Here is a 26,554-nt window from a genome sequence, read left to right as displayed (position 1 = left end):
TCACCTTCAGTGCTCTTTTTGTCTTCATGTCTTTGTCTACCTCTCTCTGCCTCATTTCTTCATTCTTCTTTCTCTTGTCCACTCTTCACCTCCTCCTTCCCTCTCTCTTGTTTTTACTCTGTATTGATCCTCAGCTGTGGAGAGAGTAGATTGTAATATATGCCACCCTGGCCTAATAGCTTTATTATTGGCTTTGATGGCCTCAGCTCAACCACATCGACGGCTCGCCTGTAAATTGTTTTCTTTGCCAAAGCCACGTGAGGAATTCCAATTGGGGCTGCAGTCAATAGCGCCTGTGCAGCAGCCCGTCCAATCTCAACAGCAGGGTGAAATATTGAGGGCAGCCAGGGGTTAAGCGTGATTGACAGAGGAGTACATGTGTGAGGTGGACTGTGTGTTGGCTTTAATCCAGGTTTGTATTGTTGTCGAGGGTGTGTGTGTGTGTGTGTGTGTGTGTGTGTGTGTGTGTGGCCTGATTGTGTAACAGTGTGATGGATACATCAGCAGACTTTAGAGCCAACACATGTCTGCTATACAGCATGCCTTTATGCCGCCGCTGACATATGCAAGGCAGTGTTCAGGAAATGTGGTGGTGTCAGATGTACGGGGCTTTGTCCGTGACCCAACCGCTAACTGAATAATTATACACACATACACACACATATACACACACACACACATACTCACACAGCACCTGTAAGACCTGTGCATGTAGAGATAAAGCAGCAAATACTCTCCCCACAGTCAGACCGTTTGACGGTTAAATGCAACGAGGGATGGATCAGTCTAGCCCTTCCTTATCTTCCCTCACCTCTTGCTCTCTTCATCCCTCTCTATCTCCCTCCCACCCTCACTTTGCCTCCCCCACAGCTTGTGAATCCTCCTAATTTGTCTGTCTTCTCCTCTCCTCTCCTGCTCTTACTCCTTGTGTGTGTCTCATTCCCTTTTGATTTTTTCTTGCTCTGTTCCTTGAGTTTTATCCTTCCCCCTTCTCCTCTCACACACCCCTCACTCTCACTCTCTGTCTCTGCCTTTTCCTGTGCAACAGCGTGCAATCCCTTTTCCCCCTCTGGACAGACACAGAGAGTGACTGAGACATACAGGAGGGGAAGAGGAAGCAGAGAGAGGCAGAGAGGAATTGATGGAATGACAGTCTGGTGGCTGGGGACACACTGAGAGAGAGGAAGGGGGAGGAAAGAGGGAGGGTCTGCACGGCAGAGAGAGAGAGGGATAGAGAGAATGTAAAATAGGCAGCTTCGGTGACGGCGTAGACAAAGGTAGCCTCAGAGTGCATGTGCGCCCGCTATTTCATTCACAATCTCACTCTCTCACACACACACACACACACACACACACACACACATCCGCTCTCTCTCTATCTCACTCACTCACTCACTCACTCGCACAGACATACGCACACACCCTGGAGCAGAAGCGGCGGAGCAGTGTGGTGGGAGGCAGAATGAGAAGTGATATCGGTACTACAACACATACAGCTGGACTAACTTAATAACCAAACACACTCATTTACTGTAGCGTACACACACTCACTAGCACACCTTTAGGACAACACACAAACACACAAGCACTCACAACTTGTCTGCGACCAGAAGTCAACATGGGTCTCGTGGTGGGAACCTTTTCCATGCAAACCAAGCAGGTGAACTACCGTAAAGGTAAGAAAGATTTATTTTTGAAACGAGAACATGTCTCCCTCTAACACACTTGAGAGGATGTGCGTAGGTTCAAATGCATGTGACTGTCATTGAGAGGAGCACCTGTCATGTAGCGTGTTTATGTTAATGACAGTGTCGTGTATGATTGCTCTCAGAGTCATGGATGATGCAGAGAAGGGCATTATGGGAATGAGCTGAACCTTGTATACTGAGCAGCAATGTAAAGTGGGCATAACATGTAATGTTATTGGTTTAGGATAATCTCGAGGCCATCTGTCCTTTGGATTTAGAATATACTGTATTTGTGTGTGTTTGTGTGTGTGTCACTGTGTGCAGCCATGCCATTTGGTATGTCTATAAAAGGTGATGGCATTCACCCCTGTCTGCTCTCCAAGCCACCCTGCTTCCTGTCTGCCCTGCTACTGTTTGACAGGAGGAAACTGGCCCTGACACTTGATGTATGCATGTGCATGTGTGTGTGTGTGAGTGTGTTTTCATAGACCTGGCAGCCTTGTCCATGAACATATAAACACACACAATTTAGAATAGAATAGGGAGGGATGAAACCCCTCTTTAATGGTCACACATGCAGAGCACACAGCACACACAGTGACATGTGTTCTCTGCTTTTAACCCATCCTAGTACCAGGAGTCTAGTACTAGGAGCAGTGGGCAGCTGTTGTACAGCGCCCGGGGGAGCAATGGGAGTGAGGGGGGAAGGGGGAGGTCCGGTGCCTTGCTAAAGGGCACCACGGCAGGGCAGGAGGTGAACTGGGACCTCTCCAAGTAGAAGTCCACACTCCACATTTTAGGTCTGGTCGGGGACTTGAACCGACGACCCTACGGCTCACAGTCCAAGCCCCTACTGACTGAGCCACTGCCGGACCATTTACTCCTTACATGTAGGAGTGAGTAAGGGGGACATACATTTTGTGTACGTTGTGTGGCCACTGGCCGCAGTGTGTGCGCAGTCAATCAGTGCGGTGTAATCCATCAGCCTTTGGCCGTGATCTGTTCTGCGTATGTTGACCTCAAACCTGATGCTTATCTCCAGCAGATATGGAGCTGCCTCTAACAAACTGAGGAGACAGAAAACAGCAGTCGGATCATGTTTCAACACACGAAGAAGAAGAAGTGCAGGAATTCTTCATTGGACCATTAAGCCACAGTGACATCATGTTAAACAGGATGTGTGTTACATATGCTGTGACAGAAACTGTGTAGGCGATGAAAGTGATGTACAGTAAATAACAGGTTGTGCATTTCATGTAGGAAAAATGCCTGCCTGTGTTATACCTGTCAAACGCTACAGTGAGACCACACAGAGTATTCTTATTATAGCTGTAAAAAACCTGTCAGAGAAAGACCCTATAAATACAGGCACAGCATCCTGCGTGGGTTGTTTATTTTAATTCTTCTATCCTTTCATTGCATGGCAACATCTCTCTTAGAAGATATCTCAGATCTGTTCTGATTCAGACACATTTTCAAGGTGTAGCCTAACATTTGAAACATATAGAAAAACGACTGGAACAACCAAGAAAACACATTTGTCTGCTTTGTTATTCTCTAACCCAATTACTAGCTGAGAAAGGCAACAATGCTTACAAAGCAAAAGGGATGTGTTGTGTGGCCCATTTTACATCGGAAAATCCTTTGTAGTTAGGGCAACCTGTAAATAGCAGCCACTTTGAAGTGTGCGCTGTTAGGATGTGAGAAAGAAGGCCACTAGATGAGGAAAAGTGGGAGTGAGAAATAGAGAAAGTTGAGGATAGGAGGCGAGGTTGCTCCTCAGGGGGCCGCAGTGTGTGTGTCAGTGAATGTGTCTGTGTGTGTTTCACCATCTGCTGCTCTGTTATAAAAAGTGTCTTAATGAAAGCAGGGCAGGATTCTTTTTGCAGGGAAGGTTGGCCCACCCTTGATCACCACCAACACGAGGCAACAACCAGCTGAGATGAGCCCAAAGTTAACTTGCTGTCGCTGAGAATGGCCTTTTCTAAGCTACAGTCTGAATTTGTGCAAGGAATGCAGGTCAAACTCATGAATGTAATGACTATAAATGTTGTTATGTGTGAGAGGCCTTCAGTTGGGCTTAACCCTTTCCAGTTGGAGTGACTCAATATCTTTCCATATCCCTAAATACAAATTGACACAAAAAGTGTGCATACTTACTGCTGTTTTGCTGACAACAGATGATGTTACCAAGGTGCGTTGGCATGTTTAGGCCAGCAGATAGACACTATGATAGCAAATATTGTCACATGTAGATTTTGAGAATATGCTATTGTCAACAAAAGATCAGTAGGTCAAAAAGTGTTCATTATTTCTGTAAATTGACTATGTTTAGGGGACCGCATTTATGATAAACTTGAGATTTATTATTCTGAAGTTTTGGGCGACTGTGTCAGTTAAAAATCCATGACAAGGGGTCAAAGTTAGTCAATGTTTTATTCTTAGGGGGCACAGGTCATAAATGTAGAGAGAGTTTGTTTCCTGATGTGTATTCAGCGTACAGCTTAGACATGATCCTCTGATGCTCCTGAGGTAGAGCAGGTTGTCTGTTAATAGCAGAGCTGGTGGTTTGATCGTCAGCGCCTCCTGTCGAAAGTTCAAAGCATCCTTGATCAAGAAACTAAACCTCAACTCTCCATATCCTGTGCAGTGCACTGAGAATCACAGGCACTCTCTACAGAGCTTTAGTGTGAAAGCAAACAAATTCCGTCCATTTACAGTTCTAATCAAAGCCTTTTATAGAGAGGAATTGACTGAAACTAATTCAAGAGACTTGCTCTGCAAACGGAAGGAGGTGCTATTGTTTTCGGTGTGACTTACTAAAGGAAGCCAAACTGATGCTGTGGCCTACATAACATCATCGTTTTCCCACAAGAGAAGCCCCAGGCAGAGATATTAGCCAGTGTCCTCCCCAGCTCATATGGCCTTAGGATGTAAAGGGATGTCGTCCCGTGGGCAAAATAATATATGTATCCACTGTCACTGTGCACAAACTTCTCTGCACCTGTGAAATATTTCCAGCGGCTATGTTATAAACTACAAAAACCTGCACCTTGCCGCCACATTCATCTCCCTGTCTGTTCGCTCCATTTGTTTTAGCCTCTACTCTCATTTCTCTGTACTCTCTCTCTCTGTCAAGTGAATTTTCCCCGTCTTTCTCTTTGTCTTGCTCACTCTCACCTCATTTCACCTCCTTATTTTGTCTTTTATGTGCTCCTTCCTTTCAGTCTTTGTCTTCTATTTCCGAGCCGCTCTCTCCTTGATGGCTATTCCTCTGCCTATTCTGTTTATCTTGGGTTCCTTGTCTCTCTCCATCTGTCTCTCCCAAACCTTCACATCTCTTTGTGATTTCAGTTTTTGCACAGAATATAGCCTTACCTAGATCGCTCCAACTGCTTTCATGTAGTTTGAGTTTGGGGCCGGCAGAATATATGTAAATATCTGTGTGTTCGTGCATGTGTAAGTGTACGCGGGAGAACAACTGTGTTTGGTTCAACGTTTCCATCTGCTGCAGGGCTAAATAGCTGAAAGGAAAGTAGCCCATCTTCTTTAATAGGCTTTACAGTTTCCACCCCTCTCCCTCATCCCGGCACATCAAAAGAAGTGCACCAAAAGACCCAATTAGGACGGCAAAAGAGCTTTATTAGGCACATGGCAACATGAAAACGTGTTTCTGGCTAATCCCATGCCCGAAGCGTGTGTGTAATTCAGTATGAGCGTGGGATGATGAAATTGTGATATTACAAGTGCATATCTCATATTTCTGTACACCCCTTTCTATACTAGAGTTTCACAGCGAGCATCATTTCTATTTAAAAAATATGCTTGTCATTTAAGATCCTCTGTCATCCTTTGATCTCTCAGTGTTTCAAATTAAACCCACGCTGGAGCATTTTATTAAATAGAAAATCAATATACTGTATAAATAAACATACTTAATTTGCATAATGTGTGCAGCCACTTCTTCAAAGATAAACAACATTTTCAATACATTGATCTCCATAGAGAGCTCAGCCCTGTGCTTACCTTCAGGCTTTTGTAACACTGCAGCCAATGAGACAAATGCAGATGATGAATATAGATAGCTACTTAGCTCTAACTATATGGTCAGGCCTGTATGCACAGTTATGACAGCACACCACTTGAACTAAATTAATGTGACAGCTGAGAATGAGACTCATAGTAAACGACAGATGCTGCTAAAGTAAACCACATGCTCTCAGACTCACTAAACATGATTTCAAATCTATATTGATCTATTTTCGGCTACTGGGACATTGAGAGTAAGCAAGTTGTCAATTGAGCATTAAGTAATCCCAGTGGCGTTTTTATATGTACAAAAGTGGTGGGGCACGAACAATTTAGATGTTTATATATAAGCTTCTGGTGCTTTTTTTAAACACGTAAACAAATAGCTGTAGGCTATCCATGGTTTCGATGCAACAGCGAGCTCATCGTCACAGAGAGAGAGAGAGAGCATACTGTCCGAAGCCTTGAATGAATGAAGAGCACGGAGCAACACTGTCAGCTCAAACATTTACGTACACAGCATGGGGATGTCTTATTGTAATGCGCCTTAATACATGCAGTAAAGGGCACCATCACAAAGCAATACTTAACAATAACAACAACCGTAATGCTTCAGCATTAAAACGCCATAGACTGTAAATATAAGGAAAACACAGACACTCATCACCGAGGTCACAATATCAATCGATCCAGCAGAGCAATAGCCTATAGGCAAAACACAGAAGATCAACAAAAGATATGACATAAAATGAACTTACCAAAGCTGAAGTAGATGGTCGACTTCATTCATTTTCTTTCCGTTTTACTGATTGTAATGGCTATACGCTGCTCTCTCTCGTCTCCTCTTCACAACTACACTTTTCGCGGCACACGTACTTACAGCCAATCAGCTCTGAATTATGAGATGACGTTTTGGTGGGGTTGCCAGCAATTTGGCCCACTGGTGATTATTTTTTTGCCGCACACATTGAATACTCTGAGCATGCGCAGTGTAGTTTTCACAGTACACGTTCATTTTGACAGCAGAGAGAGGGGCTAGATCGGGGCTTGCCCCACATCGCTCTACACGGCTCAATAGGCACACTGTAGACACTAATCAGAAGAACGCAGACTAAAACAGCAATGTACAGACGAATCAGATGACTAAACATGATCTTAAAATATATTTTAAGATATATATTTTTTGCCTGTTTTTGGAATTATTATTTTAATTACTTTCTGCTGACACTAGGTGGGGCTGTGCAACATACATAAAAAAACACCAACAGTTTTTCAGACTCACTTTTGCCTCATTTTGAAAATAAGTGTTATATTGTTTGTATCTAAATATTATATTTAGCTTACATTTCTGTACCAACCTGTACAGTGCAGTGTGTGTGTGATTTAAACCTGAGGGCGGAGGTTATGCAAACACAGCAAATTAGTCATTTCTATCTACATCTTCTAATTAAGCCCTGCAGGAACGGTTTATGCCTGTGAAAATAAGCTTGTTTTCCACTTTGAAATGGGGCAGCAGAAGAACAGAGAATGACTAATCCACTAATGTCACATAGTCAAGTTTTTAATGACTTTAAAAAAATATTAACAAACAAGCTTTTTATTGAGGGAACACGTCGGCAAGTAAATCTACATCTCTGTTTGGTTTGTGACCTCTAAAAAATAAAAATATGTTGAAGTGTGCGAGAAGAACAGAACAAATATCAAAGTTTCAATTATCTGTGTAAGTGTAAGAAAAATAAACAGTGGGGTTATTTATAATCGGGGACATTCAAACAGTATGCAGTGTTTGTGTTTGTTTCACTGCGCCTCTGCGCTACAATGTGACACCATCCGGATTATTACACACTGGCTGAAAAAATACGTCATCTGAGGATCTCAGGATATGTGTGTGCTGTTGTTTTGCTGTAAATAATGAAGGATGCATCCACGTGCCTTAATAAGCATCAGGTCAGTGAGTCGTGGGTCACAGTTGTGTCGTGCTTCTGATAGATGTCTCTTCATCTCGTCATGTGTTGTAACGAAGAAATACTGTTTACAAGTATAGCATGGTATGGCTGCAGGTTAAGAATTATATTGGCATTTTTTTTCCCGGGCAGTCGTTTTCACTAATACAACACAAATTAAGCCTCATTCATTTGCTCTTGCCCTTATTGTTAGATTATTTTTAAATTATTGAATCATTGTGCACATTTCCACTTCATTTTTGTATTCAGTTTTAGTTTTCTTGTTTTTTTACTAGTTGCCCAGAGGAAAAATTCCCAACATTGGCCTACTTAAATCAGTTGTTTATCTAAGCAATGGTCCAAAAGACTTTCTGTTTACTATCACATTTGGCAGGAAAAGCTTAAAACCCTCAGATATGAGATGCTGGAGCCAGAGAAATGTTTGACTCTTTGGATTCAAGTCTTTGAAAACAGTTATGAACAATGTTCTCTTGATTATTTAATACATGAATTGACTAAATGTTTCAAATCTACTGCACTGTTTTTGATCATTTTTTTGCATCTGAAACTCAATACTGTTGGAATTTCAGCCAGTGACTGATTTGTACTCAGAGCTCATTCTGTTTCTGTTTCAATCCTGCAAACTCTTTCAACAACCTTTTGAATCAAGAAGAGTATTTTCATCACGTCCCATGTCAAAGTAGTTAGATTTCAAAATAACGACGGAGCAGAAACGGTGTCTAAGAGGAAGACGACTATATTCCCTTCTGCCCAGTCTTTCTCTCTCTCCATCTCTTTAGTTTCTCTCATCGATTCCCTCCTTAATCAATCTCTATCTACCATTCAAACTTTCTCTCCTGCTTTCTCTCCCTCCGTCTCCAGGCTTCAATCACTCTTTCTCACTCTTTCCCATTTATCTATGTCCATACTGTGCTGTCCTTCTTTCTCTTCTTCCACCGCTCCGTGCATGATGACAGATCAATAGCAGGGGCTCCTTTAATTATTCCTTTTTTCATAATGTGATGGCAGCCGGCGAGAGGCCCAGCGTGCAACTCTCTAATAGAGATACAGACGAGCGGCCGTGTGAAAAGTCATTTGGACAGCAGATGATATTAGTATTGATTTTCCTAATAGACATGTTTTTCCATTTCCAAAGCCATGCTGCCATTGATGAGTAATTGCCTACGCCTTGTGTGCCGACAAGCCACAGTCATACAGCTACAAGATAGATTCCTAATCTATAGTTGTTAGAATGAACCTCTTAGGAAGAAAAGGGTTACTTATTTGTCTGTAGGCTGCAGGTTAGCACTGAGGTTGGTCTGAACCATAGGCTGTATATATACAGGTCTGAGCGCTTGGACGAGCTGAGCTGGTTTTTCTGAAGCTTCCAAGCAGCGGGAATAATCTTAATAAAGATCTTTAGAGTTTCCTTTTCTCTCACGCTTGCTTCCTCATTTTCTCCCTTACTCTCTTTGTTCTTCCATCTCCTTCTCTAAAAAATAAATTCCCACATTGGCTCTCCTCTTCCTTTTCTTTGTTGCAATGCCATTCGCCCACTCTCCTGGCTCTAGTTACTCACTTCTTTCTCTTTCTTTCGCTCTCTGCATCGCTCTGTAATCTCCAGCTGGAAGCCTTCCTGGTGTGTTTCCTCCGTCTCCTTCATCGCCAAATGCTCTCTGCTTTGCTGCTTTCTTCATTCCTCCTGTGTGCTCCCATCGTACCTCTTCTTTGACCCCTCTGTTCATCTCTTATCTTCTCTTTCCTCAAGAAGTGTAACATGTTTTTTGTATACAGTCTGCAGTCATTCCCTCACATGCCTGCAGGAAACACCAAGAACACAAAAACACCACTTGCACATACACACACACTCACTCCAACCTCTGGCATTTTTCCTCTGCTCTACAGACAGACTACGACATGATTACTAGAAGAGAAACATTTCTGTCAGTGTGGGGAAACCGGCCTGTCAGAGACTGTAGGGAGATGGAGAGGAATGGAGATTTGAGATTGGAACGAGGTGGGAACAGTATTTGAAGCGACAAGAACACTAGGCTGGGATTTATAGTGAGAGATGGACAGATAAAGGTGTAGGCTCTATGCCTGGAGAGAGATTTATAGATAAGAGAGAGCAGAGAGATAGACAGATAGGGTTTAAGGTTAAATATGAAGTAGAGTTCACTGTGTGTGTGTGTGTGTGTGTGTGTGTGTGTGTGTGTGTGTGTGTGTGTGTGTGTGTGTGTGTGTGTGTGCTGTGTGTGTGTGTGTGTGTGTGTGTGTGTGTGTGTGTGTGTGTGTGTGTGTGTGTGTGTGTGTGTGTGTGTGTGTGTGTGTGTGTGTGTGTGTGTGTGTGTGTGTGTGTGTGTGTGTGTGTGTGTGTGTGGGGGGTGGGGGTGGGTGTAGCAGAAGGAGGTCATGCTCCATGGAGTCCACAGGGACCTCATCCTATAATCAGCAATTCTTTCTGTCCACAGTTGGTGCATGTGCAGAATGTGTGTGCGTATACATATGTGTGCATCTCCGAGTGTAAGCGTGTGTGTGTAGGCAGGGTGAAAGCATCCCCACTGATGTCCATTCTGTCTCTCTTGCTGAAAAAATACACATATTAGAGTATTCATGAGCAGATCGTCGCAGAAACACATTGCAGATTTTTACTCACCAACCTAAATCTTCCCATATGGCTTCCAAACAGTCATGCCTCGTTCATTATTCACCATCAGCAGACCAAAAGTGGCCCTTATTCCAAGCAGTTGCCACATTCGCAAAAGCGTTATTATTACGGATGGCTGGCTTGATATAAAAGGACAGCGTATCTATTCTCCAAATTGACTACTGAAATCCTGACATACGCATCATATGCAGGCATTCACAACTCTATCAGATATTATGTTTAGCTCATTCAGTTGCTAAAGAAGATTTGAAAGGTTTTCACCCTTGAAGCAAACTGTAACTTTGATCATAGTTGACAATAGAATTGTACATGTCGTGTCTCTAGGCAAGCAGCTATTACAGTATATCTGAAAGAGTGGGGCTCAGCCAGAGATGGTCTGATGAGATCTGAGCATACAGCTAGCTACTATTCACTTTCAATAACATTATCTGGATGCAGTTGTTATAGCCAGTGTATTGTGGCTGTTCCATTGCATTTACTTGACAGCTATAGTTATTATATGATATATTTAGACTGCACACAAGCACACACACGCACGCACACGCACACACACGCATGCAAAATGCACGCACGCACACACACACAAGTGTTCTAATTTGTTTGCTGCTACCTGGTAACATACACTAATGAAGCAAAAATATATAACATTTCTGATTCGAATATTGTTCAGGTATTCAGGTCTAACCTCAATGCTCACACTTTAAGAATTGAAATAAAAATGTTAGGATTTTTGCATTCATACAAATATATTGAGTCAGCCACCCTGACGTTTTGAAGCCTTGAGACTGGACCATCATTTTCTAAATAAGCATCGATGTTGAGTTGAAGCGATTAAGACCTTGGATCCAAGACAATAGATACATTGAGAAGTAGGGTCATTTTCTCAGACGTCTATACAATCTGATCTTTAGATAGCTTGTACAGTAGGCTTTTGGTGTACCTGATAAAGTGGCCATAGGGTGTATGTTGGCAATACTTGAGTATGAAAGGACCCTTTAAATGTGATGCTTTAATACTGTTTTACATAATGGACTATAGTGTGATTTGTAACTTTTTTCTTCCACCTCTGCATCCTTGATTTATGTTTTGAACTCTCTTTTTAATTTCATCAAGTAAGACCGTACACCTCATTTGTATCGATCAGGCTTTAATTAGAATGTGATTTCATCGGGTGTGTGTCTCTTAAGGCAAGAGCACACACTCCTGCAGTATTATGTGACACATGATCCCTCTATTTCTACCCTATTAAATATCCCATTCTTCACATCCCTTGCCTTTTCCTGCTTTTAATCTCTCTCTTCTTACATCCTTGACTTTAAGCCGTTTCCCTCCGTTCTGCTCTCTTGCTGCCTGCCCCGTCTCTCTTCCTCCTTTCCTCCTGCCCAGGGAGCCAATCTGCTACCACTCTCACACTCTCTCCGTTCCTTTATCCATCCCCTGTTAGCGTGTATGTGTGTGGGGGGGGGGGTATTGTGGATGGATGAACAGAAATGATGGATGGAGTGAATGGAAGTGTTGATGGATTGAAGTGGCCTTTTCATGAACACACCGTGATGTTGAGGGGAAACCAAAATGATGCAAAGGGCTCTTCCATCATTTTTGTCACATGTTCATATTTTCCATTCTCTCCATAATTCATGTTTACCTCGCAAATCAATATCTCAGGCTGTATCTATTTGCATATTTGTCCTCCATCAGAGAGGAAACAGATGCGTTAGGTGTGAAATGTAACAGGGCATGTTTGTTGTTCCTGTTCTGTGAATGATTCACAGAGTTGTATCATTCACAGATCAATGGGTACACTCATATAAATGTATCATTTGGTGAATCAACATCCTGGCGAATTCATACTGAATCACTGATGCTCCGCCTGGCTCCTAGCTTGCGGGTGTAGGTGGGAGGGATATAAAGAGAGCAAGAGAGAAGGACGAAGGGGGGGAGACTACAACCCCTACTGAAAAACAAGGAAATTGGAGGGAGGGAGATAGAGAGTGGGAGACTGTGAGGAGGGGAAAAAAAGGGTAGAGAGAGGAGGAGCGCCGTGAGATGGAGTGAGAAAGCGTGAAGGAGGGATGATGGAGAGAGGGGTTTCTGCCAAAAGCAGCCATTGAGAGAAGAGGAGAGGGAGGGAGAGGAGGATGAGAAGAGGAAACAGGGCGAGGGGAGAGTGTGTGTGCGTACTAGGCGTCTAACACGTGACAACAAAATAGAAACAGACTTGAGCACACAGACGCGCTTGTTTCCACGACGACAACTGCAAACATGGGGGCTGTGGTGGGTTCGCTGACCATGCAGACCAAGACGAGGAGGTTGTCCAGGGGTGAGGGAATACACACGCACGCACACACGCACACACACACGCACACACACGCACACACACGCACACACACGCATGTGGACACCCTCATAAACATAAACACAATGCAGACACAGGCATGGACAGTGAAACTTTTAACAACGTGTCTTATTGTACCTCGCAGACACACTCTAATATACAGCGCACGTACGCGAGCTGCTAACCAGAGATTAATCACTGCTGCTATTTCTGTTAAGATGCAGTGAAAGAAAGAGGGCATATGGTTCCTGGTGTGTGTTGTGTGTGTGTGTGTGTGTGTGTGTGTGTGTGTGAGAGAAAGAAAGAGAGAGCAACAGGTGTTCCCAAAGGAAAAAATAGCATATTTTTATTGTACAACAAAGTTTAAGTGTGACCGTGTGAGTGCGCACCTGTGTGTGTGTGTGTGTGTGTGTGTGTGTGTGTGTGTGTGTGTGTGTGTGTGTGTGTGTGTGTGTGTGTGTGTGTGTGTGTGTGTGTGTGTGTGTGTGTGTGTGTGTGTGTGTGTGTGTGTGTGTGTGTGTGTGTGTGTGTGTGTGTGTGTGGTGTGTGTGTGTGTGTGTGTGTGTGTGTGTGTGTGTGTGTGTGTGTGTGTGTGTGTGTGTGTGTGTGTGTGTGTGTGTGTGTGTGTGTGTACAGACAGACACGGAGAATTGACGCTGGTAAACACACAGATGTCGAAGGTATTTGTCACTCTGCTCACACACTGTTTTTCCATCTTGCTGTTACCTTGGAAGCACTGTAGCCATGGCAACAATAGATGTCAGTTTTTGGGGCGGGGGAAGGGGGGGTTTGACGAGATTGGGGTTTTCCTAAGTAAGTCAAGGCCATGTGAAAGAGACTGACATAATGAGAGATGCAAACATGCGGATGATTATTTTTATGAAGACCTGTTGCCTGGAAGAAGTGTTTTACTCCCTCTGTACTAGTTATAATAAAAGCCTGTAAACCACATTCATATAAATCGTACAAATCCAAACAGGCTGCATAAATGAATGGGCAGAGGACCAGTACCAGAAAGAAAATATAAACTATTAATCGTGTGCGGTCATTAAAACCTATTTGTTGAGGCAGGCCATTATCGGTTTTTCCGTGCAAATTAGACCGTAGGACATTTTCCAAGTGAGCGCATATGGTTCTTTTCATCTTTTTCTCACTCCACAAGCACAAAACACATTTTCCCAGGGGTGTAAAAAGGAAAGGTGTAAATGTATGTCTAAATAATAAGGTGATTGTAGATTCACTGACTTTGTGCAAAACTGACAGGTTCTGCAGACCAAAAACAAGCCTTTTTTACCTCTACAGTTGTTCTGCAAAAACATGATAGCATGGGATGTGCCTAAGGCTATTTGCAGGTTGTTCTAATTCTAGTGTTGTGTTGTCGTACTTGAGCGTCTCTCCCTCTCTTTCCCTAACATGTTGGCTATATGCAGGATTAATACAGCATGTGTGTAGCGTGTTCTGGGATGCTGCAGATAACTTGTTATCCAGGATCCTGACACTGACAGCGACACTGACAGGGAGACGGTGCACGGCTGTAATATTGTGTGATTAGATTCCTGCAATGATTGATGCTTTGAGCACAAGCTCATCACTGTGCTCTGGAGAAGAACAGAAACCCTGCGTTGCCATGTTTGCCCCCTGCTCCTTCTTGAATATTTTCATGCCTGCTTGTCTGTTCTGTCTGTTCTCATCAAGGATGCGTGTTGTTTCTCTGTGTTTTCTGTCAAGTGTTCTTTTTTCCAGCCTCTCTTTGTTGGTAGTTTTCTCCCACCTGTTGTGTTGTCTGCCTGGTTTAGCCTGGCAAGCTCGCTGCTGTTTTCTTTCACATGTGTTTTGGCCTCTGACAACCCATCTCTTCAGCAGCATTCATTTCTCACCTTGCATTTTCTCCCCTCCCTTATGAATTTTTCATTTCCTTTGCAGACCCTATATCTCTTTCTTCCTTCTTTACTACCTGCAGCATTGTTGTCTCAATCTTCTCTTTGGCTCCTTTCCTTCTCCGTCACTCATCTGCCTTCTTCTTGCTTCCTGCTTCCTCCCTCCCGACATTTTTATTTGAATGCCTTTTTTCTAACATTTGAAATCCTTTTCCATTTGACCCCACTCCTTTGTCCTCTCCCTGTTGTTTGGCCCTTTTCTTCCTTGTTTTTTCTCTTTCTCTTGTCTTCTAATTTTCTCTACAAACTGCTCCATACCTCCCTTCCCTCTTTCCTCTCTCTCATATGCCTCCATTCTTTCTCTCATTTGCTTCCTTTCTCTATCACCCACGCTCCCATTAGCTGGTGTGAGTGCTCATTAAGTCATCTTGTCATTCTCCTCTCTCTCTGTCTGTCTGTGTGTGTGTGTGTGTGTGTGTGTGTGTGTGTGTGTGTGTGTGTGTGTGTGTGTGTGTGTGTGTGTGTGTGTGTGTGTGTGTGTGTGTGTGTGTGTGTGTGTGTGGTGTGTGTGTGTGTGTGTGTGTGTGTGTGTGTGTGTGTGTGTGTGTGTGTGTGTGTGTGTGTGTGTGTGTGTGTGTGTGTGTGTGTGTGTGTGTGTGTGTGTGTGTGTGTGTGTGTGTGTGTGTGTGTGTGTGTGTGTGTGTGTGTGTATTTACTCTAAAACTAAATATTGGGCATGGTCATACGTGTGTGTGTAAATTAGCAGTATTTGACACACTTATAAGTGGCACTCTAATATGAGGAAGTGACATTTGGTGGATTAGTAGCATGCCTGCCTTGACAGTAAACAAACACTGCAAACACCCTCCAGCTCTTCAGTCCTCACTCACAGGCCGAGGGTTAGTAAGCAAACAGATGTGTGTGAGCATGCAAGCATGGGAGTGTGTATGTATTATTACACATGGGTTCTTAATATTTTATCTCTGACCCTGAAATAATGTCTTCAAGTTTGTCTTGTTCGAGGGTCAGCCACAGTGTGATTGTGTGTGTCTTCAAGCAGAGTGAGCTATTGGACTTTCAGTGAACCACCCAAAGGCCACTCAGGGATTGGGCTCATGTCCACTGGCTTGGATGTTCACTGTGGAAAACAATGAGTCTCAGAAACAGCTTGAATTCATGCCTTGCAACATGATTATGTTGTGTAGATTTTGCATGGTGTAAACAGGACTGTTGCAGCTTGAATCCATTTTTTAAGATACTTCCTCCATTTACCCAGGGAGCCCATGGCCAGTAGCTGCTACTTTCTTGGAGAGCACTCTCTGACACTAGAGGCCGGTGAGAGCGAGCCCTCTCCATCGCCGCCAGGACGGCAGATTAAGCAAATTCAGATTATGCAAATTACACTTTATGGCAAGGATTACAGGACACTGTACTAGAAGGAAAGAGAGAGCAAGGCAGAGAGGGAGAGAGATAAGAAAGCAGGATTCAGCGGGCAACAGAAGAAAGGAAGCGATAGAGGAGAAGTGAGAGCTAACATTATATATGAGAGCCAGTAGTTACAGGAAAGCTGGGAGTTAAGCCCTGTTTCTGGGCTGGAAGAAGTGTGTGTTGATGTAAGAGTTGTTTTTAGTGCCAGGGGGGGCTGGCTGGGGAGAGTGACAAGCTGTCTTTTGTTTGCTGACAGTTCAGGTCACGGCTTAATACTGAACACAAACTGAAATGAGTTCAGGGTTTTGGCCACTGTCAAACTCTGAATATGTGATTTTGTAACTGACAGAAGGGAAGACCTCAAGACATTTTAAGATTTACAGTTTTAGTTTAAAACTAAGAATGAATCATGCAGGCTTATTGCAATCCATTTTTATAAAATGTTCTAATATGGCATACAGAGCATTTATATAGCATCAAACAACTATTTGCTATGTCAAGATATAGTGGAGTCACGTCTACCTGAGCAGAAAATGTGCCCCACTGGCTAGCTAATGGCCGCCGCTCTGGCAAAAACCACTAAAAACGAGTCACAGCATTTTCGCAGAAACCTAATGCTCATCCTCCAGTTCTCCTGCAGGTTATCACTGTTAGCTCTGTTTGCACTGTTTTCGCTCTTTAATAGTTTATAGTAGTATGTATGTACGACAAAGACTCTATCAGATTAATTTTAAAAGAGATTTCAGAGGTTTCCTGAATAAGAGTCTCTAAACCGCAGTCAGTTTCAAGTTATTCACATAAAAAAAATGAGAAAACAGAATACTCTTGGACTGGCAGAGGATAGCAGGAGCCAATCCTCTACTCTGTAATAGCCATATCTGGATTACTGAACGGACACAGGTCCACAGGGTCTCCTGGGGCCCATAAGTGGGAACCTGGTTTTTTTCATTTTTGATTTAAAAGTCAGAGCAATCCGGTCAAAGTAGGATTGTGGAATTTTGTGACTTCTAATGTGATTTTGATATGTGAATCCTAAATGCTAAATTGTACGTTAAATGTCCGTGAGCAACCTGTGCCTTGTGTGAATTGATCACATGTGAAATGGTTAAATGTTGTCTCTGCTTTGCTTTTAATGTTGCTATAGAATCTGCCTTTTATATTTCTTTATCATTGCAATTTGCACTGCACCTTCTTTTTTTTATTGGAATTAGCTTTATGGTGAAGTGTTATAACAACTATTGTGCTATAACATTCGTCAAGATTTTCCTTTAATATATTTGATATACTATACCACATAATTTGTATACTTTCTGTAGAAAGGAGTGTAGCTCAGATGAATGGCAGCATGCAGCTTTCTTGTTCCTGTTGCTCCACGACAGAAATGTTGCTGATTGGTCACAGTGAGAGGCTGCTGAAGGCTGATTACTTGAACGAACACAATATACACTTAATCATCCTTAACAAGTGATGTTCACACTGCATCTTTTAAATGTCTGGCAAATTGAATTAAATGCTACTCTTGCCACTAAATCTTATTTGACCCAGCACTGCTGCTGTAATCGCAGACCAGTAAATAAAGCAAACCTTCAGTTGGTAACTCTGTGGGAAAGCTCTTGGTAGAGCAGAGCCCCCTGCAGCCTGCGAGCCCGTGGCTTCACTTCAGCTGGGCCGTCACAGCTCCTCTTAACATTAACACTGTGGATGGGTGCCAGCTGGACACAGAGATAGTACAGAAAATACACCCTTACCTCATGCTTTACATTTAAAGAACATGGCACATTTAATTTAACAACGAATTACTTTTTGTTCCTATTTTCAGAGCGTTATAATTTTGGCACATAACCTACCAGCTAAATCTGATATAACTCATGCAATGAAATGTACAATACGTCTTTATGAGAAAACTGTGACGCACACTGGTGTCCTTTATGTTAGTTACTGCTGCCCCCTTGTGGCAGTTGCAGGATATAGCAGGTCATTCTTTCTAGGCAGACACATTACAATATATCATATAAAGACAATGTAAAGATAAGGGGGGTGGATGCTTTATTCACACTAGGTATTCTCTGATTCAGATAAAGAATTTTCAATTCTAGATCAAGTCACTTTAAAAGCACGTATAAGATAAGATGAGATAAGATAAGATACAATGTAGGGGAATTTAGGAGTCATAGCAGCAACACTTTAGTTAGAAAAGTCACTTTGTAAGCCTTCTGTTGTTCAAGGATGACTGTGTGACTCAATGGAGCCAATTAATCAAGTGCTGATGTGCTCATGAACACACGGGCACACACACACACACACACACACACACACACACACACACACACACACACACACACACACACACACACACACACACACACACACACACACACACACACAGAGTCACGGCACAAACACATAAGGCCGTAGAGCAGTAGGTGTTGTGGCAGTGTGCTCAGGCCGGACCCTAAAGTTAGAGCTCTGTTCCCAAAGTGAAGGACACAGTGACTCTAACAGAGGGGAGTAGGACTGGGGGCTGGGGACGGGGGACAGAGGGAGAGTTAGTGGGATGGAGAGAGGGGCAGGATAAGAGAGGACGATGCCCCAGGGAGTGGAGGGACGGGGGGATAAAAAGACAGAGACGGAGAGAGGCAGTCGTGTGCTGATCTCAGCGTACGAGGAGGCAGGATGGATGGGAGGTTTAAAGGCATGAGAGGGAGAGAGAAACAGAAGCTAACTGTAGAGAATTGGATGAAAGTCATTATAGCAAGTGTAAAAGTTTAGAATAAGTTAGTTATTGTACATTTCTACTTGGTAAAAGGGAAGGAATACAAAAATAATAACGTTCAGTGGAGTTGGAGCGTAATCTTCTGAAGGCCAGTGAAAGAAGTAGGTATCAAAATGGAAACCGAGGAGCAGAGTGAGAACAGTTTACGTACTGTAGCCATCATTTGTCTGTGCTGTGCGGCCGTCAAAATGCTGCACCTACTGGGAGTCATCTCTGTGGAGGGTGAGTCAGTACAACTGCTATCAGAACTGTAATCCAGCACTTGCCCAACCAGCAGAGTTGAACAAGAGTTTTCACTTCTGCAAGTTATTGGAATAATAACAAAAAATATCTGGATTATTTATGTGTGAAGATCAAATATGTTGAAAATAGATCATTTGTATTCAACTGTAACTTTCAGAGAAAATACATTTTCATTAATTATGAATCAATGTATTTTTAGAAGCTGCAGACTGGCTGCTTGCACTCTCAACCGCGTGTACTGTAATTCATTCTGAACCATTTCCATTAGCAACTAATTGTATGGGTTTGATATGTGCCTACTCTCACCTATGGTCATGAATGATGGGTCATGACTAAAGGACGTGATCACGGATACAAGCGGCTGAAATGGGTTTCCTCCGGAGGGTAGCTGGCATCTCCCTTAGGGACAAGGTGAGAAGTTCAGTCCTCCAGGAGGGACTCGGAGTAGACAAACCGGGCACCCAGTAAGGATGCTACAGGGCCGCCTCCTTAGGGAGCTGTTCCAGGCACGTCCAGCTGGGAGGAGACCAAGGTGCAGACCCAGGACCAGCTGCAGGGAATATATGCTGGCCTGGGAGCGCCTTGGAATCCCCCCAGTCAGAGCTGGTTAATGTGGCCAGGGAAAGGGAAGTTTGGGGCCCTCTGCTGGAACTGCTTCCTCCGCAACCCGAGGATAAGCGTTGGAAAACGAATGGATGGATTATGGGCTTTCTGTAGAGGGCTTGTTTATTTTATTTTGTCTGCTGCTTTCTATGTTTTGAGTCTCTCCTAACCAATGTGATCATACATTCAGTGTTTGCTTTATTGACTGAGTGAAGGTGTATAGCTCCTTTTAAAGTGGAATGTGAACTGATCTTGGCTCTCCCACTTGTTTTATTAATGAGGTCAGTCCTAGTGACTGTTTAACTTGTTCTCTTTCATAGAGGAGGCTTACTTATAGATGTACTTGGTGATGGGATGTCAAAGTATGATGTGTGACTTTGACTGATACCATCACAATTTTTGATTGTGTCCATGTTTTGTGTGTGTGATTCTGCGGTATATGTACAGTATAGGCTATGTCTGGAAACACCTGGGGTTTGTGTATAATCTCACCTTGAGCCATTACTTTGAACTTCCTCCATCCTGATGTGACACTGAGACACACTGAGCTGCCTGAGTGATTAAATGAAGGGCCTTCGGGGGTTAGCGTGTGTGTGTGTGTGTGTGTGTGTGTGTGTGTGTGTGTGTGTGTGTGTGTGTGTGTGTGTGTGTGTGTGTGTGTGTGTGTGTGTGTGTGTGTGTGTGTGTGTGTGTGTGTGTGTGTGTGTGTGTGTGTGTGTGTGTGTGTGTGTGTGTGTGTGTGTGTGTGTGTGTGTGTGTGTGTGTGTGTGTGTGTGTGTGTGTGTGTGTGTGTGTGTGTGTGTGTGTGTGTGTGTGTGTGTGTGTGTGTGTGTGTTGCACCCACACAGTAAGAAAGTAGTGGGAACAGAGTCATTAGCTGGATAAGGTATTTTGTATCGATAACATTAATCTCTTGATTTCTCAGTACTTTTCCTTTTCAACAAGATTAATGCTTCAAAGTTCGTTTAAATTCAAACTTACTTTTGCTCATAAATCATGAAACAGCATTTGCAGTTAGAGTATTTATCAAATCAGAACACTGGACTGGGTTTTAATAATGCAGAGTGCTGCTGCCCACGATTCTCTGAGATATACCATTTAAAGAGGAGTTGGTGTAATGAAGCTTTACAGGGCGCTGAGGTTCTTGCCACAAAGATAAAGATTTCTATTTCAAGACTGTTGATGTTTTAAAATCTTGAGTGCCAAGGACAGTGTGAACACTGCACTTTGGGACACTTCATTAAAGCCGGATAGGAGCCCTTAGAAATGCGTTATTATCACTATATCGGCTGACACTATGACTCTACCACCTCCCATTCAAATGACCGTCTACCCAGATCCTCTGCAACACATGTTATCCTCTGCAACACATGTTATCCTCTGCAACACAGAGTTATCATCTGGAAACTGACAGAATTCATTTAGCAGGTAAATGCTAACGATACATGGAAATTGTACCTGATGAACATGCAGTCCTTTTAATGGGCAGCCAGCTCTTACTAATGATTATGTGATTTGGTGAACAAGATATTTCAGATATATAATCATTTGGAGAATAGATTTATTTTTTTCTCAAGTCAGAAACTAATAAATGCCTTAGTAGAGATGTTCCTTAATGTTTTAAGTGCCGTCTGAATGTATGCCAAACATTAACATTGAATTATCTTTGCTCAACTGCTGATTGCATTGCTGGTCAATGGGATCAAATAATATAATCATGATCCCATGGCATGCAGGAATTTAGCAACATTTAGCAAGTTTTTTATGGGTGAATTAGGGTGCGCATTTTTCAAAGATTTGTCTGAGTGAGGCCCAAATTCTCAGTGTTTAAAAGCTCCAGAGCAAAGAGCCTATCCATCACTGGGAAACGAGAGGATGATAACCTCAGGGCTCTCTGGTAGCTTCCTTACTAAAGCAAACACAGCAGGAACAGGCAGAAACAGCATCATAAAACGTACCCTCTTATTAACCACCGGTACGTTATTTTGTCAAGCATTTTACTACTGCACCTTATGACCACTTTATCATGTTCTGAAATAGTACGGCCATTTCTATTAAATTATGCATAGTTATAAGATTATGCATAATTACATTGTAGATTGCTTCAGGGAGTATGCATGCACTTAGGTGCACATGCTTTGTTACTAGTATGTTTATATATTGGCAGTGTAAGATTTTGTGCGCGTTTGTGTACGTGCGTGCGTGTGTGTGTTGAGTCAGGGTCGATGGTTTGTCCTCTCTCCCCTCCGGCGAGGACAGTAATGAGATGTTAATGATCGTGCCGGTGAGACGAGGGACATGAAGCTGTTAGACTGACCCCTACCTCTCTTCTTCTCCTCTTCCCTCCTTCCCTTTTCAACCTCTTAGAAGTCTTATTATTCTCTACCTTTTAATGGATTGGATGAATAACATTTTGAACTTGATGGCAGATTATTTCGCTATGTCACATATTTATTTTCTTCTGTTTTATACTACTTTGATTTTCTTTCTTTCTCTTCCTTCTTGCTTCCACACTCTTTTGTTGTGTTTTGTGTATCAGCTATTAAGAAATATGTATTTTTGTTTCTTCAGACAAAGCCGATGATGACTTGGAGATTACGATGGTGTGCCATCGACCGGAGGGCCTCGACCAGCTAGAAGCTCTAACCAACTTCAGCAAAAAGGAGCTCCAAGTGCTGTACCGGGGCTTTAAGAACGTAAGTGACCAGGCAGGTTCATTACTAACATAACTATTACAAATAGTAATTCTTTACTTCCAACTATAGGTTTATCCAAGCATCGCACAACCAAAGAAATTGATATTTGGCTAGGTAATATGCTTTTAATGGAGGTGGTTTATTAGACTTCCATTAAGCACCAGTAGCTGTCCACAGTATCAGCTTGGTGTACTTAAGATACTGAAGATGTATTTAAATAATCTGTAAATGATCGTTTTTTCTTTTTTACTTAATAATAAAGTACTACACATAAATGCTCAAGTACTGCAAAAGAATCAGGTATCATTTTAGGACCCTTTTGGTGTCTCTTTTGCCAATTTACAGCTTAATTAAAGCTCTATGTAAAAACTTGACTCAATAGTGACACCCTGGAGAGACAGTCAGGATATGAAATTGCAGTCTGTTCTACTTTTAGTGATATTACATAACATTAAACAAAAAACTAAAGATGTTGAATGCATAGCGAGTCTCCCATTAATGTTGTGTAATCCTTTAATTGACTCAATCTGACTTTCTCCATCTCCATCACCACTCTTCTGTCTCCCTCTCGTTCCAGGAGTGTCCAAGTGGCGTTGTGAACGAGGAAACTTTCAAGCAAATATACGCCCAGTTCTTCCCTCATGGAGGTAAAGAGTGTGTGTCGTGATGTTTGAGTCTATACCTGTCCTTGTCTCACTATTTCTTTGTATCCAGTGTACTGACAAGCGTTTTCTTCTTCCTCCTGCAGATGCCAGCACCTATGCACACTACCTTTTCAACGCCTTTGACACAGCACATAGTGGCTCCATAAAGTTTGAGGTTTGCTTGATTTCTCCTATTTGAATGACACTATTTCCAAACTAACTCTCCTCTGAATTGATTTTAATTCAGTCCTTTTTGTCTCCATCAGGATTTTGTTACAGCTCTGTCCATCCTACTGAGGGGCTCCATCACTGAGAAGCTACAGTGGACCTTCAACCTTTACGACATCAACAGAGATGGATACATCAACAAAGAGGTGTGTGTGTGTGTGTGTGTGTGTGTGTGTGTGTGTGTGTGTGTGTGTGTGTGTGTGTGTGTGTGTGTGTGTGTGTGTGTGTGTGTGTGTGTGTGTGTGTGTGTGTGTGTGTGTGTGTGTGTGTGTGTGTGTGTGTGTGTGTGTGTGTGTGTGTGTGTGTGTGTGTGTGTGTGTGTGTGTGTGTGTGTGTGTGTGGTGTGTGTGTGTGTGTGTGTGTGTGTGTGTGTGTGTGTGTGTGTGTGTGTGTGTGTGTGTGTGTGTGTGTGTGTGTGTGTGTGTGTGTGTGTGTGTGTGTGTGTGTGTGTGTGTGTGTGTACTCTAAAACGAAATATTGGGCATGGTCATACGTGTGTGTAAATTAGCAGTATTTGACACACTTATAAGTGGCACTCTAATATGAGGAAGTGACATTTGGTGGATTAGTAGCGTGCCTGCCTTGACAGTAAACAAACACTGCAAACACCCTCCAGTGTGTGTGTGTGTGACTACCACTCACATTTCTTTTGTACTTTCATGTTAATCTCACACTTCTTATTGGTATGTGTTTACTCTCCCCTTGTTTCATAGGAGATGACGGACATAGTCAGAGCGATATACGACATGATGGGGAAGTACACTTACCCTGTCTTGAAAAACGATGCTCCCAAACAGCATGTGGAGGCCTTCTTTCAGGTAACAACATCTTAGGCGGCAGACCAAAAAGCAACAACATAGTTAGTGAGGATTGACCAAACAAGGATGCATCAGTCGAGCACATGCCTCACATTTCTAAAAGCATAACAAAAACCTGGTACTTGTACCATGCATAGCAATGCCCACCCTGGCATCGCTATGCAAAAGCAAAACAAAACAACGAAACTTGCAATAAAAGAACAAACAACACTGAACAAAAGCAAAACACTGATGCAAAGGGCAATGCGTGAAAAAGACGATGACATAGAATAGGCTGCAGATTTAAGTAGGTGGTCTATTTATTTAAAAATATATATATCTATCTTAATGAATATTTAATAATATCTTCCCTATAACACCTTTGCATTTCTCCTCACAGAAAATGGACAAAAACAGAGATGGTGTGGTCACTCTGGATGAATTCATCTACTCTTGTCAAGAGGTACTTTTCTTTAGATTCACGTCTCTAATTACATAACACAGAGGATCCCTTTAACTTTGCAAAAAACGGCATTTTAATATATTGCAGTAGCACATGTGTTGTGTAAATGATTGAATTAAAGGTGGCTGAAACCATTTATATAACAAAGCTGTGTTAATGTTATTAGAAAAACCTGTGCTTCCTATTGTGACAACATGCCTAATAAACAGAAACTGCAAAAACCAGTGATAAATGCTAATTTCAGTTTAAAAACGAAAAGTAAACATTTTATTTTATTTATACCAAAGGGCCTGTTTCCTCATATTCTTTGCTTTGCTTTCTCCTCTGCACATCTCACTATATTGGCTATTAATTATGGACTTTGCTTCCTTTTTTATCAATGTGTTTGTTAGTCTGTAGAGTGATCACTGACCATCATTTCACAGGCTTTCACTGCCCCCTAGTGGCCAGTAATCTGAATTAATTAGTGTTAGTTGGATTACTTTCTCCTCACGCTCAGTTTTTTCATTTTCCATCTTCTTTGCACAGGATGAAAACATCATGAGATCTCTACAGCTCTTTGAAAATGTCATTTAGACAACAAAGAAGAGGGATGCGGTACAAAAGACAAGTGCAAGATAAGAACAAAGAAGAAAAGAGATGAACACACAAGAGAAAAGGAACAGCATAGCTTGCGTTGGAAACAAATCATGGATCTTGTCGCTTAAAGAGGGATGGTTGCCAGAAAACTTCATGGAAACCATCTTGCTGAAACATCCATGGAGACAAACGTTTTGGAAAAGATTCTTTGGACTTATACCTTTCATTTAACCTCTGTAACCATTTACCTCTTCTCCATCTCCCTCATCTTTGCAGTCGTCACTGACAGTGTGTATTTCATGTCATTTTGTAAATTCTGATTCTGTCTCATTTGGTCAAATACTTTTAATACACTTGTAAATTGAACCATATTAACAAGCAGGACTGGAATTCCTAAAAGCAGCTGAGAACAATCCAATGCATACTTTATGCATTAGACTTTAAAATAATAGCTGTTTTCATCGTGAATTTCTGTGTCGTCACAACAAAGCTGAGCATTATTGTGAAGCATGCAAGAGAGAGGCCTACGCCGTATTTAACATGGGCTTTGTGCCGTGATAAATAACTCCAAAATATTATCAACTAAGTGTATACATTTTGGAAGCAATGGTCTGACAGAGCCACCTCATTTGTTTTCAGACTAAATTCAGACACAGGCCTGTAAAGGTTTGCAGAGCTGAATTTAACCTCAGCCAGCGTGCAGTCTTACGTCTCGTGACAGCTTGCTACAGTCCTCTTTACACCCACTGTGTTCATGTGGTGTCGGTCAGTGTTTCAATGTTAGAACGACTACACTGTAAATATTTAACTGTTGTATTTGTGGCTTGTTCTCGCCTTGTCTTTGTCTGCGTGTTTCTTATTCTGACTATCTGTCTGTCTCTCTGTCAAATGGATTTAATGTAATAATTCTACCTGACACTCATTGCTTAATAAAGGATACATTTAGAGGTTAACTGGCACACAGATGCAGAGTGACGTGTGTGTGTGTGTGTGTGTGTGTGTGTGTGTGTGTGTGTGTGTGTGTGTGTGTGTGTGTGTGTGTGTGTGTGTGTGTGTGTGTGTGTGTGTGTGTGTGTGTGTGTGTGTGTGTGTGTGTGTGTGTGTGTGTGTGTGTGTGTGTGTGTGTGTGTGTGTGTGTGTGTGTGTGTGTGTGTGTGTGTGTGTGTGTGTGTGTGTGTGTGTGTGTTCGTAGTATGTAGCAACATCATCTTTTGGAAGAATTGGTCTAGCTCAACTGGCTGTGTTTCTGCCAGAGAGGAGAGTTTTGTCGTCAGTTCTGTTTGTTTAAAATGTCGACTCGGAGCCACCAACCTTTCACTGTGAAGGAGAGACAAGAGAGGGGAGCTCGAAGAAGGAAGGACGAGTGTGGAAACAGAATAAAAGAAGAGTAGAGAATAAGACAGAAGACGAGAGAGACCCAGTCACTGATTCTGAAGGAATGGAAGCCATGTTTCAAACAAGAGCCATTTTTTTTTTTAAAGATTGAGCAAGACAAAAATACAGAATAATGAATGATTTAGTGTCAGGCCCACTCACTGTGCTAACAATTGTTTAATAAAG

At 42.4% G+C, this 26,554-nt stretch overlaps 1 protein-coding gene across 2 annotated transcripts; it reads left to right on the top strand.

Moving 5' to 3' along the window:
* Positions 1-1,204: 1,204 nt before the first annotated feature.
* LOC117485391 (Kv channel-interacting protein 1-like) lies at positions 1,205-25,995 on the top strand. Of its 2 annotated transcripts, none has more exons than XM_034133912.1 (8): positions 1,205-1,676; positions 22,159-22,283; positions 22,861-22,930; positions 23,032-23,102; positions 23,194-23,301; positions 23,869-23,973; positions 24,353-24,415; positions 24,944-25,201. In XM_034133912.1, the coding sequence occupies exons 1-8, from the start codon at positions 1,619-1,621 to the stop codon at positions 24,989-24,991; spliced, it is 648 nt and encodes a 215-aa protein (XP_033989803.1). In that variant the 5' UTR covers positions 1,205-1,618; the 3' UTR covers positions 24,992-25,201. The 2 variants fall into 2 exon arrangements, with proteins under 2 accessions (XP_033989803.1, XP_033989802.1); XM_034133911.1 differs by lacking the exon at positions 1,205-1,676 and adding an exon at positions 12,359-12,648 and having other exon boundaries at positions 24,944-25,995.
* Positions 25,996-26,554: the final 559 nt, after the last annotated feature.

The sequence above is a fragment of the Trematomus bernacchii genome, unplaced genomic scaffold (assembly GCF_902827165.1).
Source record: "Trematomus bernacchii unplaced genomic scaffold, fTreBer1.1, whole genome shotgun sequence".
Lineage (NCBI taxonomy): Eukaryota > Metazoa > Chordata > Actinopteri > Perciformes > Nototheniidae > Trematomus > Trematomus bernacchii.
Note: the sequence above shows the minus strand (reverse complement) of the source record. Positions and strands in the feature narration are given on the sequence as shown.

Bases quoted from the DNA above. Each gene is read 5' to 3' on its own strand.
- LOC117485391 (XM_034133911.1), top strand. From the start codon at position 12,591: ATGGGGGCTGTGGTGGGTTCGCTGACCATGCAGACCAAGACGAGGAGG. The intron at 22,931-23,031 runs GTAAAGAGTGTG...TTCCTCCTGCAG, and splicing joins CCAGTTCTTCCCTCATGGAG to ATGCCAGCACCTATGCACAC. The intron at 23,302-23,868 runs GTGTGTGTGTGT...CTTGTTTCATAG, and splicing joins ATGGATACATCAACAAAGAG to GAGATGACGGACATAGTCAG.